At 42.4% G+C, this 17,843-nt stretch overlaps 2 protein-coding genes across 2 annotated transcripts; one reads left to right on the top strand and one right to left on the bottom strand.

Annotated features, from left to right (window-relative positions):
- Positions 1-1,162: 1,162 nt before the first annotated feature.
- ddx42 (DEAD (Asp-Glu-Ala-Asp) box helicase 42) lies at positions 1,163-8,474 on the bottom strand. The gene is made up of 18 exons (XM_029437130.1): positions 8,349-8,474; positions 6,819-7,034; positions 6,274-6,424; positions 6,116-6,177; positions 5,684-5,720; positions 5,140-5,292; positions 4,727-4,831; positions 4,379-4,498; positions 4,097-4,273; positions 3,857-3,985; positions 3,662-3,761; positions 3,532-3,579; positions 3,346-3,443; positions 2,795-3,071; positions 2,275-2,501; positions 2,084-2,194; positions 1,746-1,853; positions 1,163-1,641 (listed from the first exon to the last, which is right to left on the bottom strand). Exons 1-18 carry the CDS (start codon positions 8,390-8,392, stop codon positions 1,303-1,305), a joined length of 2,502 nt encoding a protein of 833 aa, XP_029292990.1. The 5' UTR covers positions 8,393-8,474; the 3' UTR covers positions 1,163-1,302.
- strada (STE20 related adaptor alpha) lies at positions 8,313-17,833 on the top strand. The gene is made up of 13 exons (XM_029437132.1): positions 8,313-8,562; positions 9,573-9,638; positions 10,139-10,196; positions 11,927-11,955; positions 13,874-13,976; positions 14,538-14,659; positions 14,871-14,979; positions 15,066-15,189; positions 15,662-15,825; positions 15,961-16,073; positions 16,278-16,531; positions 16,651-16,693; positions 16,881-17,833. Exons 2-13 carry the CDS (start codon positions 9,627-9,629, stop codon positions 17,034-17,036), a joined length of 1,287 nt encoding a protein of 428 aa, XP_029292992.1. The 5' UTR covers positions 8,313-8,562; positions 9,573-9,626; the 3' UTR covers positions 17,037-17,833.
- The last annotated feature ends 10 nt before the right edge of the window (positions 17,834-17,843 follow it).

Genomic DNA, 17,843 nt, shown 5'->3' with positions numbered 1-17,843 from the left:
ATTTGTACTCCTGTAAAAATTGTCTTTTAATATTCTTATTTTATGCACTTATGACACTAGAAGAGTGAGTTGTCATAGAAAAGCAGATACAAAAGTAGATGCTAAAGGAGTCTTTTTAATCAAAACTTTTCACATTTTCCACAGGTGAATGGACACTTGAAATTCCTCTCATACAAACAAATGCATCTTTCTTGAAAAACAGTTCCAAAGCATAGACAGACTAAATGCCAAAGAAAGGCACTTCACTAGAACTTGAATACAAGACACACACACAAAGAGCTATACATTGTTTTAACATGTATGTGTGTGACTGTGAACCATCACAGAGCGCTTTTAAAAAATGAAACAGTTCTAAGAGTTAGCTTTGTAGAATAACAAAATGCAAACACAAACGCACGACTTGGCAAAGATCCATTAGGAAAGAAAATAAAGCTTCAAGCATGAAAGCATGTTAGGAGCTCAGTGAGAGGAAACAAGACAATAACCAACATGTCCTAGCTTTAAATTGTTTACTGACAACAGGATTCATAACAGCTCTATTGCTTGATCCTATTGACTTACAATGACAAGTCTTGATGATATATGTACAGTGACTGTCTCTGTGCTGCTTGTGTCTGTCTGATACTGACCTAACCAACCTGCCAGGAGTCAGCAAACTTATATTCTAAGTCCACTAAAATCTCCTCTTGTGCTTGAGTCAGCCTCTGATATGCTCTGCTACCTGCCTACACAACAGACGAGCTCATCGTGGAGCAGTTAGTTGCACATATTATTCTACTGATGCTGTCATTTATTTTATTTTAGTTGTCCCACCTGCTCTTTCTACGCTTTGGTGGTTCAGGCACAGCAAAGCTATCATCTCCTCTGTCCCTCCCGTCTCCACTCCCTCTGTCTCCCCCCTCCCTCTCCCTGTCTCCCACATCTCTCTCGCTCCACCTGTCTCCCGCATCTCTCTCACTCCCCCTGTCTCCCCCATCTCTCTCACTCCCCCCGTCTCTCTCACTCCCCCTGTCTCCCCCATCTCTCTCACTCCCCCTGTCTCCCCCATCTCTCTCACTCCCCCTGTCTCCCCCATCTCTCTCACTCCCCCTGTCTCCTCCGTCCCTCTCGCTCCTCCGATCCTCTCTGTCCCTCCTGCTTCCATCTCCGTTACGACCATCACTGTGGCGGCTGCTGCCACCGCTGTAGCGGTCCCCGTGGCGCTCACGATCTCTGTCTCCGTGGCGATCCCGGTCCCGGTCTCCGTCTCCATGGCGATCCCGGTCTCCATAGCGATCCTCTCCACTGTGGCGTTCGCTCCTGTCACTGTGCCGGTGGTAACTGTCGTAGCGTCCCCGGTCCTCCCCGTGTCTTTCCCGCGGGGCGTCTCTCTGCGGGGGGAGGGGCAGGGGGAGGGTAGCTGTGCTGTGAACTGCTTTGACTGGTTTGACTGGCGGGCACGGAGCTCAGGGTTCCAGCGCTGGTGAAGCCAGACATGGACATGGACAAGGCGGCGCCCTGGGACCATTCTGAACCGTTGGCGGACTCGGTCGGCACGGAGCTCAGGCTGCCGGCACTGGTCCAGCCTGACGAGCTGTTGGACTTAGTGCTGAGCTTCGGAGGACCGCTGGACGCAGCCACAAAGTGACTCTTATACTGAGCCTAGAAGAAGAGGAGACATTGAGGAGAAGAGATGAGCTGCATCGCTACAGTTACTGTGAAATAAAGTTAAAGATATAATAAAGACAGAAGTGAGGGAGTTCTACCTGGAAGGCTTGTTTCATCGCAGACATGCGATCTCCCATTGCCCCAGAGGCTGGTTTGCTGTAACCTTCAAAGCTACTAGTGGAACACAACATGTTGCCGCCGCGCTCCTGCAAAAACAACAGAGTTACTCACATCGTTCAGAATGTTCTCCAAAGGCCACCATGAATATCCTCAATCTAAGAGAAATATCTTAGCCAGCACAGAGCATGTAATGCTGTCAGAAGACTAAAGCTTACAGGTGTGGTCTGCAATCGTTCCACAGTGCATAGTACTTACTATGATTATACCTGCATTACAGAAAGAAGCCAGATTTAGAGTGTAGCATTTAGTAACTCACAGAACTTTCAGCGCCCAGGCCTGGTCTCTCTCTGTAACCGAGACCACCTCCGCCAATATTCATCTTCTTTCCGTTGCCACTTTTGAATCGGGATTTCCTAAACCAGGGATTCTGTGGAACAATGCACAAGTTAAAAACCTTCACTGGTAAAAAACAAGAAGTTTTTTGATGCTCTGACCTATCCATCTCACCTGCATGGCTAAATCCATCAGTTCTTTGGTAACGGCTTGATTAGCTCCCTCTAGATTTCTCACGAGGTCACCAGCGAATGTGGTGTCTTTGTTGGTGAGGAGAGTGTAAGCGACACCTTTCTCTCCAGCACGTCCAGTGCGACCAATTCTGTGCGTGTGCGTGTCGATGTCTCGGGCCACGTCGTAGTTCACCACCGTGCGAATGGACGGGATGTCCAGACCACGAGCTGGGGAGGAACAAAAACTTTATTCAAATTGAGGATTTTTTTTGAGGACATCTTAAAATATGTCGACACACATTCAAGGGGTTCATTCGAAAACCTCAATAGAAGATTTGAATGTGAAAAATGACATTTGGTACGGCCCTAGGTGAATTTATAAGTTGATACTATAGTTTTGTTACTCAGCTCTCGACTAAACTGTGACTTCATAAAGCAAATGTTTGAAATGTGACACAAATGTCAAACAGAAAGCATCAAGGCGGGAAAGAAATGGGAAACGGGACTCCTCTTGTACTCACCAGCTACATCAGTGGCCACAAGAACGGGCAAATTCTTTTTCTTGAAGTTGTTGATGACCTTGTTCCTCTCACTCTGGTCCATGTCTCCGTGCAGGAGGCCCAGGCTGTAGCCCTCCTGGCTCAGGTTATTAGCCAGTTCCTCACAGTTTGCTTTCTTGGTGACGAAGATGAGGACCGATCCGCAGGAGGTGAACTCGACCACCCGCCGGGTCAGCCAGCTCCATTTATCCTTCGCGGTGGGCAGCATCTCCACCAACTGAGTGACATCCTCATTGGCCTGGTGAGAGAAGCAAGGTAAAAACATGGGATCTGCATGTTAAAAAGTGTATATTGTATTTTAAATACTGTACACCTAAAAACATTTGCTACCACAATAGTTTGAATAAATAGTTTACCCAAAATGGACCTAATATGCCGTCGTAGTATTGTAACTTCATTTAACTTTCATTTTGTAGCCTTTAATTTGGGTTTTAGGACTTTAACACACACAGAACAAGGAATAAATCAGCATGTGTGCAGCTACAGCTCTAAAACAATGTGATGCTGCATACCTCTCCGATGTCTCCCTGCACCACACGAATAGGATCTATCAAGATGTCTCTGGCCAGCCTTTCTATCTTCTTTCGGAAAGTAGCGCTAAAGAGAAGGGCTGTGAAGGAAATCAGATTAAGATGCCCTGAAGCCTTGCTACCTATGACAATGAAACATTGTCTTATTACTTAAAGAGCCCCACTTACTCTGTCTGTCGGGGCGGACGTGGCTGGCAACAGATCTAACCTGATATTCTGAAAGGGAAAAGAGAGATAAGCTGCAGTGCACTAAACAGCTTCTAAATATCTTTGACACTGCACTGATACTCCAACTCACCAAAGCCCATATCAAACATGCGATCTGCCTCATCAAAAACCAGGTATGACACTCTCTGCAGGGAAGTAGCCTTCTTCTTAACGTGGTCGATCAGACGACCCTATGCAGACACACAGAAACAGTAAAACCTCTCATTTGTTGCACATGTTCTTCTTAGAAGGCAGGTCAAAGACAACAGCTGATCTCCTCTCTTACCGGAGTGCACACCACAATCTCTGCTCCGTCCTGCAGAGCTTTGGCCTGCTCCCACATGCTGCCACCTCCATAAACCGCCACAGAGCGCAGAAGGTAGGCTTTCCCAAAACGCTTACATTCTACATGGATCTGGCAAAGGGACACACATCAGTGAACCAACTCACTTAAAGATGTATATTTTAGTTGATACTACAGCAAATATCTTTCATACATTCACAAAGTCGGACTCCCAATTCTCACCTGCTGACAAAGCTCTCTGGTGGGGCACACAATGATGGCGATGGGCCCTTCTCCAGGTTCCAGTTCCTTTTGGTCCATGATGTGAACCAGCATGGGCCAGATAAACGCTGCAGTTTTGCCACTGCCAGTCTTTGCAATACCAATCATGTCACGTCCAGACAGAGCTATGGGCACACCCTAGAACCCAGATTGAGAACAAAAAAAGTTCATTAATGAAATTGTGAATAAAACAAAAAAACATTTAATATTAAACTTTGTTGCAACCCTAAGACAACACTATACCTGGCACTGAATCGGTGTGGGCTGAGTGTACTCAGACTTGCGGATTTGGTGCATTAGCTGCTCATCTAAATTGAAGTGAGCAAAGCTAGTGCAAGGTTTTGGAGGTGCAGCACCAGATACCTGAAAGACACAAGATAAAGAAGCAGAAATCAGTTCCCACATGACGAAGGCTCATGTCTCCAAAGATTATTTTTCCCACAGTAACCACTGCAAGAAAATATTGCAAAAAATTGGATTGGGGCAAAAACTAAACTAAAAATAATTACTGAATCAGAGTAACAATTGACCTGTGGAGTATTTCAGTTATAGAACATTTATATACTTGACGGCTTGAATTTCCAGACTTACCCGTAAGTCCAATTTGTGCCTCAACTCCAACACTTCAGTTCCAGTCAGGTTGCTGAGCTCTTCATGCTCATTGTAGAAGTTTTTCTCAAAGGGTGGGTAATCAATCTATGGACGAATGACAAAAGATTTGCAACAAACTCACTCATACGACACAAAATGTTGATCCATAGTTGAGCCAGCACTCTTAAACCGTCTGTGCTCTCTCAGTACAGTGTTCAATGTTAAAGTTTTTCTCCCAAATGCACATTATTTACTGAATATCGTCAGATAACGATTGCGGCCGGTCATTCGGGGCATCCCTAGTTTAATCTTTTTTAAAGTCTAGCAAGTTGCTAGATGCACTAGCCCAACGTGTCATTATACCTGCCCCGTGCAATCCTTATCGTTGAACCCTGCAGTAGTGTCAACTGTACCTCAGAGTGGTCAATGGGAGGAAGCGGCAAGATAACTTTCTTAGTGGTAGGGGCGATTGGGTTCCCATCACTGTCGTAGTCAATGTTTTCATCCTCTTCCTCTTGGGTTAGCCCGGCTGTGGGATTCTCTGCCATGTAGCGGAAGTAGGCTTCCTGCAGACAGCACAGCATTTCATGTAAAAAAAAAACAAGTCGATGTGCTGCTTACAACAGCGTACAGGCGCCAGCACCTGACAAATACCTGAGGAGACAGTCAGCTCAACAATAGGACAAATTATTCACAATCTTATATCATCAAATCACATCACTTGCTGACATAAATCAACAATTAAACATGCTATTTTTCACACTTTCTGAACAAGAATATTCTACACAAGAAAAAACAAATCCATCATAATAATCCTAAATGCAACCTGCGTGGTCAGATAGAGGGGAAGGCAGGGGGCTTTATAACATTAGAGAGGGTAGATTTAGGGAATGTTTGATCTGAAGACCTCTCTGATCAACGATGTAGTAGATGAAGAACTTTGGAGGGCTCACTCACTTGTTCATCTTCTTCTTCAATGTCATCACGAATACCCCTGAAATGACAAGCGGAGAAAAAAAAAACTTCCCTGCGGCTCGTTCATACACCCAAGACAGCCCACATCCCATTATGACTAAGGTCAGTGGTTACCTGACGATATCTATTAAGCCAGCAGAGACATTGCTGATGTGCCATGCTTTGTGCCAGTAATCCAAGACACTTAAGATATCATTTCTGCATAAAGCTAAATAGCTATTGGTAATTAAGACAGTGAACAGTACATACAAATTAACACTATCATTTATCTCAAATTAGTGGCTTACAAAATACTAATTTCATGTGGGCAACCCTTTTTTTCCTTCTGGTCAAATTTAAATTTAAGCCATCAGGACATCAGGAGTGACTACAAATTTAACAAATCAAATAAATCAGAGGACATTTGAGTCTTACTTGGCTGACTTTTTCTCCTTTTCTTTTTCCTCTAGTTTCCTCATGTCTTTAGCTGCTTGGCTCTAGAGGATAAAAAAACAAAACAAGATTTGTCAGAGAAAACAGCTTTTGGAAGCATATTCTGGTTTGCATCTGCCGAACTGTACTCGTCTTCTCACCTCAACCTCTGCCATGAAGGCATCCAGGGGGTCATCTTCACTGTCTGACCCACCACCAGTCTGCATCTGCTGCCGTGTGGGCGAGTTCTCTGCTGGGATGTATGGCAGATCCACATTGCTGCTGGACTCCTCTTCATCATCTTCAAAATACCTTGTTGACAAAGACAAAAATGCAGTTTTCTAATTAGTCAATACCACAAATGCTATTATATACTTATAAGGGGTTCAACTGAAAGCATGAAAATAAGTGTATATATATATACACACACATATATATATATATATATATATATATATATATATATATATATATATATATATATATATATATATATACACACACACACACACACACACACACATATATATATATATATATATATATATATATATATATATATAAATAAGTGTGTATATATATATATATATATATATATATATATACATACACACATACATATATATATATATATATATATATATACACACACACATATATATATATATATATATATATTTGTGTATGGGAGAGATGTAATACTTACGCATTTTCCTCATCGAAATTTGCTCTTTTTGTCCCTATTTTGTAGAACGATGGGAGCTGCTGGCCTTTCCCATATCCACTTGATCCTGGGGGTCCAAAGGATGTGTGAGATTTCGGAGGAGCGTTAGGTTCCTCTTTTTTCCCTGCAAGGGAAAATCCTCCAAACCCAAACCCTCGCTTCACACCCGGACCACCTTTATTCCAGTTCATGTCTTTGCTGTGAAACAAAAAAGGGGAAACACGCCTTTAAGATCCCTCTACTGTTATTACACCAAATCTTGTTTTGTCTGCCTCGGTCCTTTATTGAAGGTACTCTCAATAATATGTCAGTCAGCACTTCTCTAAACTTATTTAGTCAACAAGGACCACTTATAGCAGCTTGTAGTTTGATGGACAATAACGGTTACAGGGCATTTTATCAGAAATCAATCACTTTCTGACATCACTCCTTTTGATTAGAACACACATGTTCCTACTTTAATCTATATTAAAGACAGTGTTTTAATTTGCAAAGCTTTGTAAACTACATTTTTTGTTCTTCTAATAGGTTATAGGGTAGACACTTATAGGTGGTGCCTGCTCTCAGTTGAGTAATAGCAGACTTCTGAGTATATGGTGGGTAGGTCAGTCTAACATATGAATCCTTAATGTTGCCTATGAGTTTCTGTTTCAGCTCAAATAATATTAACATTTCCCAATTTGTTTATCATAATCGTCGTTAGTTAGTTGCTTTTCATATCAACAGACTAACCTGTCGCATACTTTCGCTTTTTTGACTTCCTCCATGGCAGCAACGTCAGAGACCAGCCTTAGCTTAACAACATTCAAGATTCAAGTTCTTTATACACAACAGGGAGGGAAGGGAAAGTTATAGCAAAATGAAAATCTAAGACACAAAATAATGAGTAGGTTTAGTACATGCATAATGAGTAGAGAGAGATTTAAACAGGAATGTAGTAAATGTATATGCATAATGAGAAGTAATACACAAAGAAGAAAAAAAGAAGTATGTAACAACAAAGTAAATGCATACTACATGGCTATACATCTACGTAGCTGTGCAGGTTAAACACAAGACAAATGTTGCAATATGTACTCGAAATTCATAAGATATTCATGTCCATGGAGGAAAAAATATGGACATTATTCAGGCACAATTGAAGTTATCCGTTTAAAGGACTGACGTAACCGCGTTAACATAAAGCTAATTAGCCATTAGCTAAACATGACGGTAAAAGCATTATAGCATTAGCATTCAGCCGCTGGCTTAGGGTGGTTAATTTGATTTACAGTTACTCTATAACAGCATAATATTGGCCACGATCTTTTCTAACGTTACACAAAATAACGTTAGCGTTAATGAAGGCCTGAAAGTTAAGGCCGAGATGGGGATGCGCGAGGCTAGGGTCGACACACCGTATATGCGGTGTAGTTAGGCTGAACTTCACAACACCGCGCAGTAACCGATAACATTATCTGTTGACGAAATGTATCGATAATTTAGTTACAGTGTGTAACAGGGCATATTTACCTGTTTCTGAAGCCAGTAAAACCTCCAGTATTTTCAGAAGACATTGGGATGCCTACGTCATCTATGTGCGCAAGGTTCTGTGTCGCCCTTAGCGCGCGACGACGTCGGTGAGCTGCCAAAAAACATCCCGCTGGAGAAGATGGCTAGCTGAATAAGTTATCACAAGATATTATATTTTTTAGAGCCAGGAATTGCTGTTCTAAACCCTGTAAAGGTAAGTTATTAAGACCTTAAAAATAATGCCATTTAAAAATGTAAAATCAAGTCAAGGTAGCTGCTTTAGCTAACGGTAATCTACTATTGCTAGCCTGCGCCCTACATTAGCGAGCCATTAGCAAGACTTGAGCTCTGTTTGTGATTAATCAGATACAAATTAGTCATTAGTTTTTGCTCGGACTCTTCAGATTACTTCGTTTGCTGTCGTTGGAAGTCAGCATCTCTGTGTTTGCATGATAACCACCATTATTCAAGCGTGAGTGTTGATTGGTTTCAGCCTCAAAATCAGCAAGAATAAAGAGAAACCATCACTCAAAGCCAGCACTAACTGTAGAGACAGTTGCTACATAAGGTTTGATCATTTTTATAGATTATAGGCAAGATACATGTGTCAAAACACAAGTCATTTCATTCTGTATCACTCACACTTTTAAATATGATGTATGTTATACAGATGTGTGCTATTTTTCAGGATTTTATATAGTTATAAGTGTAGTAGTGATATCGCTCTCATTGGCAAAGATGATTCACCAGGAGGTTAATCCTCACCTGGTTCAGTGGTACCATTTATGTCTTACAAATAGAAGAATAGAAATACAAAGCCTTTGTTGTCATTGTACAGACTACAATGAAATTAGGTGCGCTACTCCTGATTGTTCCAATTAAAAGACACATGAAAAACAACTTCAGCAAAGCAACAGGTTGGTAATATATCAAATATATATAATATAATAAATAATAATTGTGCACTAGTATTGCAAAATGCTAAAGAAGGAAGGAACATATACTTATATATATATATATATATATGTTTGTAGTATTTTTTGTTGTTGTCTGGTTTAATTTGTGTTCTGTTACGTATGTAAGTTATTTGCCTTGGGATGCATTAAAATATTCTGATAATAAAGAATAATAATGAGCTTGATAGATCAACAACAAGTGAACCCCAGCAGGAGGAGACCAAACAGAGACATCTTCTCCTTCACAGTTTTCCCCTTGTCTTCTCAGGTATTCCCTGGAGGTGTTTTCAGCATTTCATATGTAACACACTCAAGAGGATCCATGTCTTTTCTTGTAAGTGCCAAATACCTCCTATTTTAGACATAGGCCAGTTTAAGGATTAAATGTAATCCTAAACCTAGGATTAAATCTACAGTACCTGTATATTTTTAATAGATATTTCCATCGAAGCTTAATCCCTATAAGGGAAATCGGACTATAAAGACATCTATGATAGCTTTAATTGCAAACAACTAGACTAGAACACTGTTATCATGACACGATCACATACAGTTATATTTATAAAGTTCTTACAGAGACCATTTGGCCTATTTACCTAACACCGTTTACAGACGAGAAGGACACATGGCTTTTATTATTTTTAAATCTTTCTATGGTTTTCTCTTTCACACAAGAGACATACAACTATAACAGCTTCAAATTAGGAAGTCAGTATTAATCATCTTTATTAAACATCTTTGAATATGCTTATGTTTCTGTGCAACGTTTTCTTACTCTCGCTTGCATTTTGTCTCTTCTCTCCCTGTCTGTTATTAACCCTCTGTGCCTGTCAGCGTTGGGTATCTGAGAAACTGAGTGTGGAGAGCTTGCGGGATTTGGACTTATTTGGAGGTGAGGTCCGAGGCATACAGAGGTACAACAAAAAGGTTCAACATTACCAAACCACTGCTTACACATCAGGCCCTTTACCAGCTCACACGGAAAACAACTGTCTGCTCTAGTTGAAGCTTTGCTCTCACGGACGGCTTTGCTTCTCAGATGTCATCATTGAATTACAATTATGTCTGTTACCTCTGTCTTAAGCGTTACTCATTGTTTCTGTTTGCTTCAATAATTTATCAGGATGGCACAAACAAAATCACTCTTTAAGTAGAAGGGCACTCAGAGAGCGCAGACGAGGCCAATCTGCTCCAGCATGTAATGGGTTCTTCTCTCCCTTGGCTCACGCTACACCCTTCAAGCAAATTTCATGAAAATCAGCACAGTAGTTTTTTTCCGTAATTCTGCTGACAAACAAACGAGCAAACAAACCAAACTGAAAACGTAACCTCCTTAGTGGAGGTAGGTGATGCCTCATGTGGGCTTGTTGTCACATAAGAAGTCTGTGCCATTTTATTAAATGCTTCTTGTAAATGTGTTTATCTTGCGTGTAAAAAGGTTGCATAATCGTGTTTGGCTGTCAAATATTTTCATTTGCCATTATTCCAATGTTTTTCTAAAGTTACCTCTTGTGGTGACTCGTGTTTAAACACATTTACTTTATTCTGCAATAAAGTCTGAAATTAGTCAGAACTTTTGACATTTCAGATGAAGATGCAACAAAGGTCTCAGCGTGGTGCCGAGGTCTGAGGCACTTTGTTAGTTTAAAGCTTCACTGTTCCACTCCTGCTACAAGGAAATCAGTATAAATATGAGCTGTTGAGGCTCCAGACAGCTCAGAACAAATGTTCACATCTACAGTCTGGATGAAACCTTTGCAAGACACTCCCAGGATGAGCATGTCATACATCTTACTGCTGACAAATTCTGAGGTGGAACAGAAAATGGCTGACATTGGACCTGAAACCGTGTCCTATAACTATGCAGATTCAGGAGGTTCGGTCTGTCTTTCATTCTTACAATCGCTTGCTCTTCCTCAGAGTCCACCATGTTGCACCGGCATTATTCTACAGTAGCAGTCTTGTAAAGGGAGCGGGGAGCGGAGGGGGTATTTAGTTGGTTGCAATCTGCTAGATGTCGCCAAATCCTGCACAGTATCCCTTTAAGTGCCATGTTTCTCCTCATTAATAATCGGTATAATGTGTGGCACATTATTGAAGCTTTTTCTCTCTTATGAAAAGGTTCTGGTGTGAATAATGCTTTATGTCTTTACAAGCTTTGCCTCATTTTCATTCTCTTGCTGGCAGATCATTGCTCAATGCTGCATGTTAGTTCAAGTGTATCATTTTTGTTTTAGCTGCGCTGTATTCCCATTGCATAACATGATATATGGGAAGAACCTGCAGGGCTTAGCTCGATTGTTTATCCCTTTTCCTTTTGATATATTAAGAAAACGCTTTGATTTGAAGTCTTTAATGCAGATGTAAGGACTTTACTGCGGTGAGAATTGTTTGTCAAATTTGCACTGCAGCTTTAGTTTAAGCATATTCCCACGACTGAAAGACAAAGTTAGTGTCAAGGAAACCAGCAACGTTCGACTATCAAATTCTGCAGATGTGCTGCAAACTCCCGCTGCCAGATGCTGCACTTCCCAGGTCAAGAGCTGCTCTAAACACAGATCCTTCTCTTGTTGTGTGTTTGTACATGTCTTTGTGTCATTTGATGTGGTTTTTCTACCCCAGAGCAAGCTCAGGGACTCTCTCACAGGAAAGTAAGTGTGGTACTCCTGTCATCATCATCATCCCTCGTTTGCCCTTTTGTGTATGTGCGTGCATGCATGTGTATGTGCGCACACACATCTTTATGTAGAGGATTCCACAACTCCCCCTGAGGCTTTGCACATTTATGTATGCATGAGTGTGTAGTTCCTAACACACGCTGTACACGCTCATAGCTCAGAAGGACATCTCACCTCACTCACCAGCGCTTCTGTTGGGGAATAGAAATAGATCTCAATAGTGCTGTTAAAATGCTTCGCTCCAGGTAACTGCACTGTTTTTTGGATTTTGGTGTCGCTTCACTAAGAGCTTAATTTTGTGTTTTGACACTGCCCGTCTGTGCTGAAGGCTTGTTGTTGAGTTGATGTTGAACTGATATTGTCACACTTTAATCTCTGCCACTGTGTGTCCTCACAGCCTGTAGATAGATGGAGTTCTATATGTTCAGCTATATGCATGGCAACCCCGATTGCAGTTTATTCAACAATCCAAGTGATAAGATATTTACAGATGTTCCCTTAGCAGATTGCTGACACAGCATGTTTGGCTTTGCCGTCATGCCAGTTTTAATGTAAAGTCTGGAAAGTGTATTAATGGCAAAAGGCTTTCCATCCAGAGAACTATCCACACATGGAACAACTTTTACTTTTATCTGTGAGGATATTTTCCCGAGTCGTGTGTCTCCGATCTTGATCTTGAAGCCCCCTCCGGCCCGTAGGATACAATTATGCTCCAAGGAAGGTGCACTATTCAAATGTTTTAATGTGCGTCTTCACTCTGGTCACCAAGGAAACAATTTAAATATTCAGCTTGCTTTCATTTGCCTCCACAGCTTGCTTTTGCAATCTGTCCCTTTCCATCATTTGTATGGTGATATAATAGATGGAATTCAGGAGAATATAAACTCCACATGTGTTTGTGATGCACATGTCTGAAAATATAAATATATTTTGAAACTAAAAACAGGATTGCATGGGCGTTTATAATATTATTATAGACGCTATTATTGTTTCACAAATACTGATATATTGTTTCTGTTTTTTGCCATAAAAACAACACACAGTTTTATATTGAGTTCATTTATGGTATTGGAATATGTTTGAATTAGTAGACCTACAGTAGACACTTGTATTCACTTTAAATGTCGCAGGTGATGCTTTGACTGCCAGTATGTGTTATCAATGTCTTCCAATGCCTGTTTCTTTTCTTTTCTGTGGTCAGGGGTCACGCTAACACACCTTCACGCCTGTCTTTTGTTGATCTGTTAACAGTTCTCGCTCATAAACTACCGTTCAAAAGTTTGGAATCAGCTGTTGTATTGACGTTTGTCTCCTTTCCTTTAGTAATGGCTGCATAGATAATAAATCGTGTAATTCAGACACCAGATGTAAATAATACATATTGTGAAGTTTGCAGAATATCTTTGCTAAAGCAACTTCTTGCTGTTGATTCCAGCTTGTTATAGACATCATTGTGCACTTGACACTGAAACAGGAACCTTTGTTTCTTTGTTCCTTTGTTTGTTCAATGACTGGAGATTTCTTCTATTCTTATTGAACTGTTGCTCAAAGGTATCGTTGTCTCTTTCTGACCTTTTTATTGTCATTCTGGTTGAATCATTGTACAGCGTTTTGTTCTCCATGTACAAAAACAAACCCATACAAAATAACATCTATTAGTAAAGAGGACTTAAACTTAAAAGCATAAAGGGCAATTCAAAAATGGTCAGACAACTCACTGTACAAAACCAAACTTCTGGGGCAGAAGATTCCAAACTTCTGAACGGTAGTGTATGACCAACCCTCCGGTAGTCTCTCACAAGTTCTTTAACACAGTCCTGCACTGTAGCCGTGAAGTCAAGTGTCGCAGCCCGTCTTCAGTCGCTCTGTTTCCTGTACCCTCTATTTTCAGGCCCATGAGGAGAGCCAGGAGAGTCTGACCTCCCTCCCACGTCGGGACACCATGGGCAGCTTCCTCCCTGACAGCAGCTCCTATGAGCTCCTCACCATTATCGGTATGTAGAGGCAATGGCACACCTGGACTTGGCTGCGTGGATTCATTTCAAGATACAAGTTTCAATCAGTTTTTTATTAGCAGAAAGCCTTTATATGTAGTAGCAGTAGTAGTAGTAGTAGTAGTAGCAGCAGCAGTAGTAGTAGCAGTAGTAGTAGTAGCAGCAGTAGTAGTAGTAGCAGTAGCAGTAGTAGTAGCAGCAGCAGCAGCAGCAGTAGTAGCAGTAGGAGTAGCAGTAGTAGGAGTAGCAGTAGTAGTAGTAGTAGCAGCAGCAGCAGTAGTAGTAGCAGTAGTAGTAGTAGCAGCAGTAGTAGTAGTAGCAGTAGCAGTAGTAGTAGCAGCAGCAGCAGCAGCAGTAGTAGCAGTAGGAGTAGCAGTAGTAGGAGTAGCAGTAGTAGGAGTAGCAGTAGTAGGAGTAGCAGTAGTAGTAGCAGTAGCAAAAGCAAAAAAAATGATCTATTGCCACTCTAATGAATCGTGTTGAAATGTTATTCTTTCACTGTAGTTTCTGGACAGTAGCTAAATAGTATTATTGCCAAGCTATAAAGTCTGTCTGTTTTAGGCCGGGGCTTGGACGACTTGATGACGGTGAACCTGGCTCGATACAGACCCACCGGGGAGCACGTAGCCATCCGAAGGATCGACTTGGAGCCGTGCACTAATGACATGGTCACCTACCTGCAGGTCTGCATCAGCACTCGACCCCATCTCTGCCATGACTCAGCTCTCCTGTAGTCTTTGCATAACCCTCGAGTCTGTGCTCTCATTAACTTTCCAGTCTTTACGGCTCACCCTCTTAACCCTAATTAGATTCTGAATCACCTCTTCCTCTCTGCCTGTCGTCATGACATAATAAGATGTTATTTCCTTTTCTCTTCCCCCCCCCCCCCCCCAGGGTGAACTGCATGTGTCAAAGTTGTTTCACCACTCCAGTATTGTACCCTACAAGAGCATCTTTATAGCTGAGAATGAGCTGTGGGTCATCACCCCCTTCATGGCTTATGGTAAGAACCACATTCTAACTGTTGCTGTATTTTATTAAACGTTGTAAAGTTGTGTTAGTTGATGTGTGTGTTTGATGGTGTTTCAGGGTCAGCCAGAGATCTGATCTGCTCACATTTCGCTGATGGTATGAATGAGCTGACCATCGCATACCTGTTGTTGGGAATACTCAGAGCTCTTGAATACATCCACCACATGGGATACGTGCACCGGTAAGATACACTTCCACATTGAGTTTTTATGCATTTGTTTTATCGCGTATACATTTTTTGGGTGTTTTTGGTATTTTTACATTAAAAAAAACCTTTTCCAGTTTTGAAAACACAAAAATCAGTATCTCAGAAAATTAGAATATTACATAAAAAAAGGATTTTTAATACAGAAATGTCGGCCTTCTGAAAAGTATGTTCATGCGTCTGCACTCAGTACTTGGTTGGGCCTCCTTTTGCATGAATTACTGCATCAATGCGGCGTGGCATGGAGGCGATCAGCCTGTGGCACTACTGAGGGGTTATGGAAGCCCAGGTTGCTTGGATAGCGGCCTTCAGCTCGTCTGCATCGTTGGGTCTCGCGTCTCTCGTCTTCCTCTTGACATTACCCCAGAGATTCTCTATAGGGTTCATGTCAGGCGAGTTTGCAGGCCAATCAAACACATGCGTCTTATCTGTCTTTGGTCATGTGCAGGAGTGTGAAGGCCAGCCATGTGTTGATCTCAGCTGACGGACAGGTCTACATGTCAGGTCTACGGAGCATCTTCAGTCTCATCCGTCATGGCCAGAGGGCCAAAGTTGTGCACGACTTCCCCCAGTACAGCGTCAAGGTGCTGCCTTGGCTCAGCCCTGAGGTTCCTGCAGCAGGTACAGTCCTGCATTCCTCCACAAGCCAGCATCAAATAATACTGTGATGGAAATGCTGTTCTGCAGCCACAGTTCTCCATGATGCATTTAGCAGCAGGATTCAAAGGACATTGATGTGATGTGTTTTTCCTCAGAACCTGGAGGGCTACGACTCTCGGTCAGACATCTACAGCCTCGGCATCACAGCCTGTGAACTGGCAAACGGACATGTGCCCTTCAAAGACATGCCAGCTACACAGGTGAGAAGAAACCTAGCACCTCCCTACCGGTTCCTCCGCATCACATCATCTGTTTGTAGCACAGTAATTGAGTGACAAACACGAAGGGCACTCAGAGAGCGAAGAGCTCCGCCAACGCCAAAGGACCGATCACGCAATGTGATTGGGATCTGCTCTTTTTGCATTAACGCTAAAGAGTGAACTAACTTCACTTCACTCCCACAGATGCTGCTGGAGAAGCTAAATGGGACTGTGCCCTGTTTGCTGGACACCACCACTATCCCACCAGAGGAGCTGTCAATGAAACCGTCTCGCTCTGGGGCCGACTCCGGGATCTGCGAGGGGCCAGGAGCCGGAAGTGCTCGCCACTCTAACGGAGAGCCCTCCTCCTCGTCGGGAGGACACCCCTACAACCGGACGTTCTCCCCGCACTTCCACGCCTTTGTCGAGCTGTGTCTCCAGCGAGACCCGGAAAAGAGGTTGGCCTTTTCTCTTCTTAATACTTAAAGGGAAAGTAGAAGTAGTACCTGTTAGAACTATTGTATAGGACATGTTGTAGAATATTTAGGTTCAAGACGATGTTTCTTTTCCTTTTCAGACCTTCTGCAACAACTCTCGTAGGCCATCCCTTCTTCAAACAGGTGTGTGAATCACCAGGTTAATCCTGACTTCATCACTCATGATGTACTCTTTTATTATGTCACCGTGGTACTCGTTACCTCTGGTACAACAAAACAAATGTTGGCGTTAGAGGCGGGGTTTTGTACATTTACTGTATAGTGACATTAAATTATTGTCCTCCAAATGTTATTTTTTTTCCTCTCTCAGATCAAACGGCGGCCCTCAGAGGCGCTGCCTGAGCTGCTGCGGCCCGTGTCGCCTATCACCACCTTCGATGGCTCCCAGCAGCAGGACTCTCCCTCTGGACTGGCCAGTCTGGAGTCGGGTCTCAGCCACCTGGAGGTGGACGACTGGGACTTCTGACAGTGGACGACTAGGCGGGGAGACGCTTCTGGGATTGTGATGGAAAAGTCTCCGAGCATGGACGAGAATTGTTTTTGTAATGGTCCTCTTGTAAATAATTTAAATCTCAAACTAAAAGGAGTTGCTGTTCTCAGACAGAGGTTAAAAGCTAGTAGCCATCTTGCCTCTTTTTGATGTCTCTCACATGCGTCTGTGCTCTAGATATGCACAGACTCTTGCACTGATGGCCTCCGTCTCTCACACACACACCACACACACACACACACACACACACAGGACTCCTCTAGTGCTCATGCTGTTACTGAGGTTTCAGAGGAGGATCTATGGAAGTAGATGTCGACGAGACCTAAAGATTCTCAAGTGGATCAGAGGGAAGCTGCTTCTAAATATTCAAAGGGGACTCTCAGAACATGACTGCTGGATGTGGCCCATCTGCTCAGCGAGACCACCATCAGGGGGCACACCAGCCCTCTCTACACCCGATGGAAGGTTTCGACTACAGCATGTATACACATTTCTTAGCTCTCTGCTTGTGTTAGTGTAAACTACACCTCACATCACGTTTGTTGCACAGGTTAAAGCATTACATCTGTTTAGTTTAACCCTCCGAGCAGTTTGTATTTTCCTTGATCTTATTCTGGCTGTTATGTGACTTATGTTAGAAGTGAACGTTCCATTGGTGCTTGTTTTGTCTGCATGTACACTGAAAGTGAGGGCAAAGCAAAATGTTGCAAATGTCAAACTTGACTTTTAACAATAAACATTCACTTTAATGTTTTTAACTTGATGGGACGACACAGTGAGGCA

The sequence above is a fragment of the Cottoperca gobio genome, chromosome 8 (assembly GCF_900634415.1).
Source record: "Cottoperca gobio chromosome 8, fCotGob3.1, whole genome shotgun sequence".
NCBI classification, from domain to species: domain Eukaryota; kingdom Metazoa; phylum Chordata; class Actinopteri; order Perciformes; family Bovichtidae; genus Cottoperca; species Cottoperca gobio.
The sequence above is the reverse complement of the archived record's forward strand: the minus strand, read 5'-3'. Positions and strand labels throughout refer to the sequence as shown.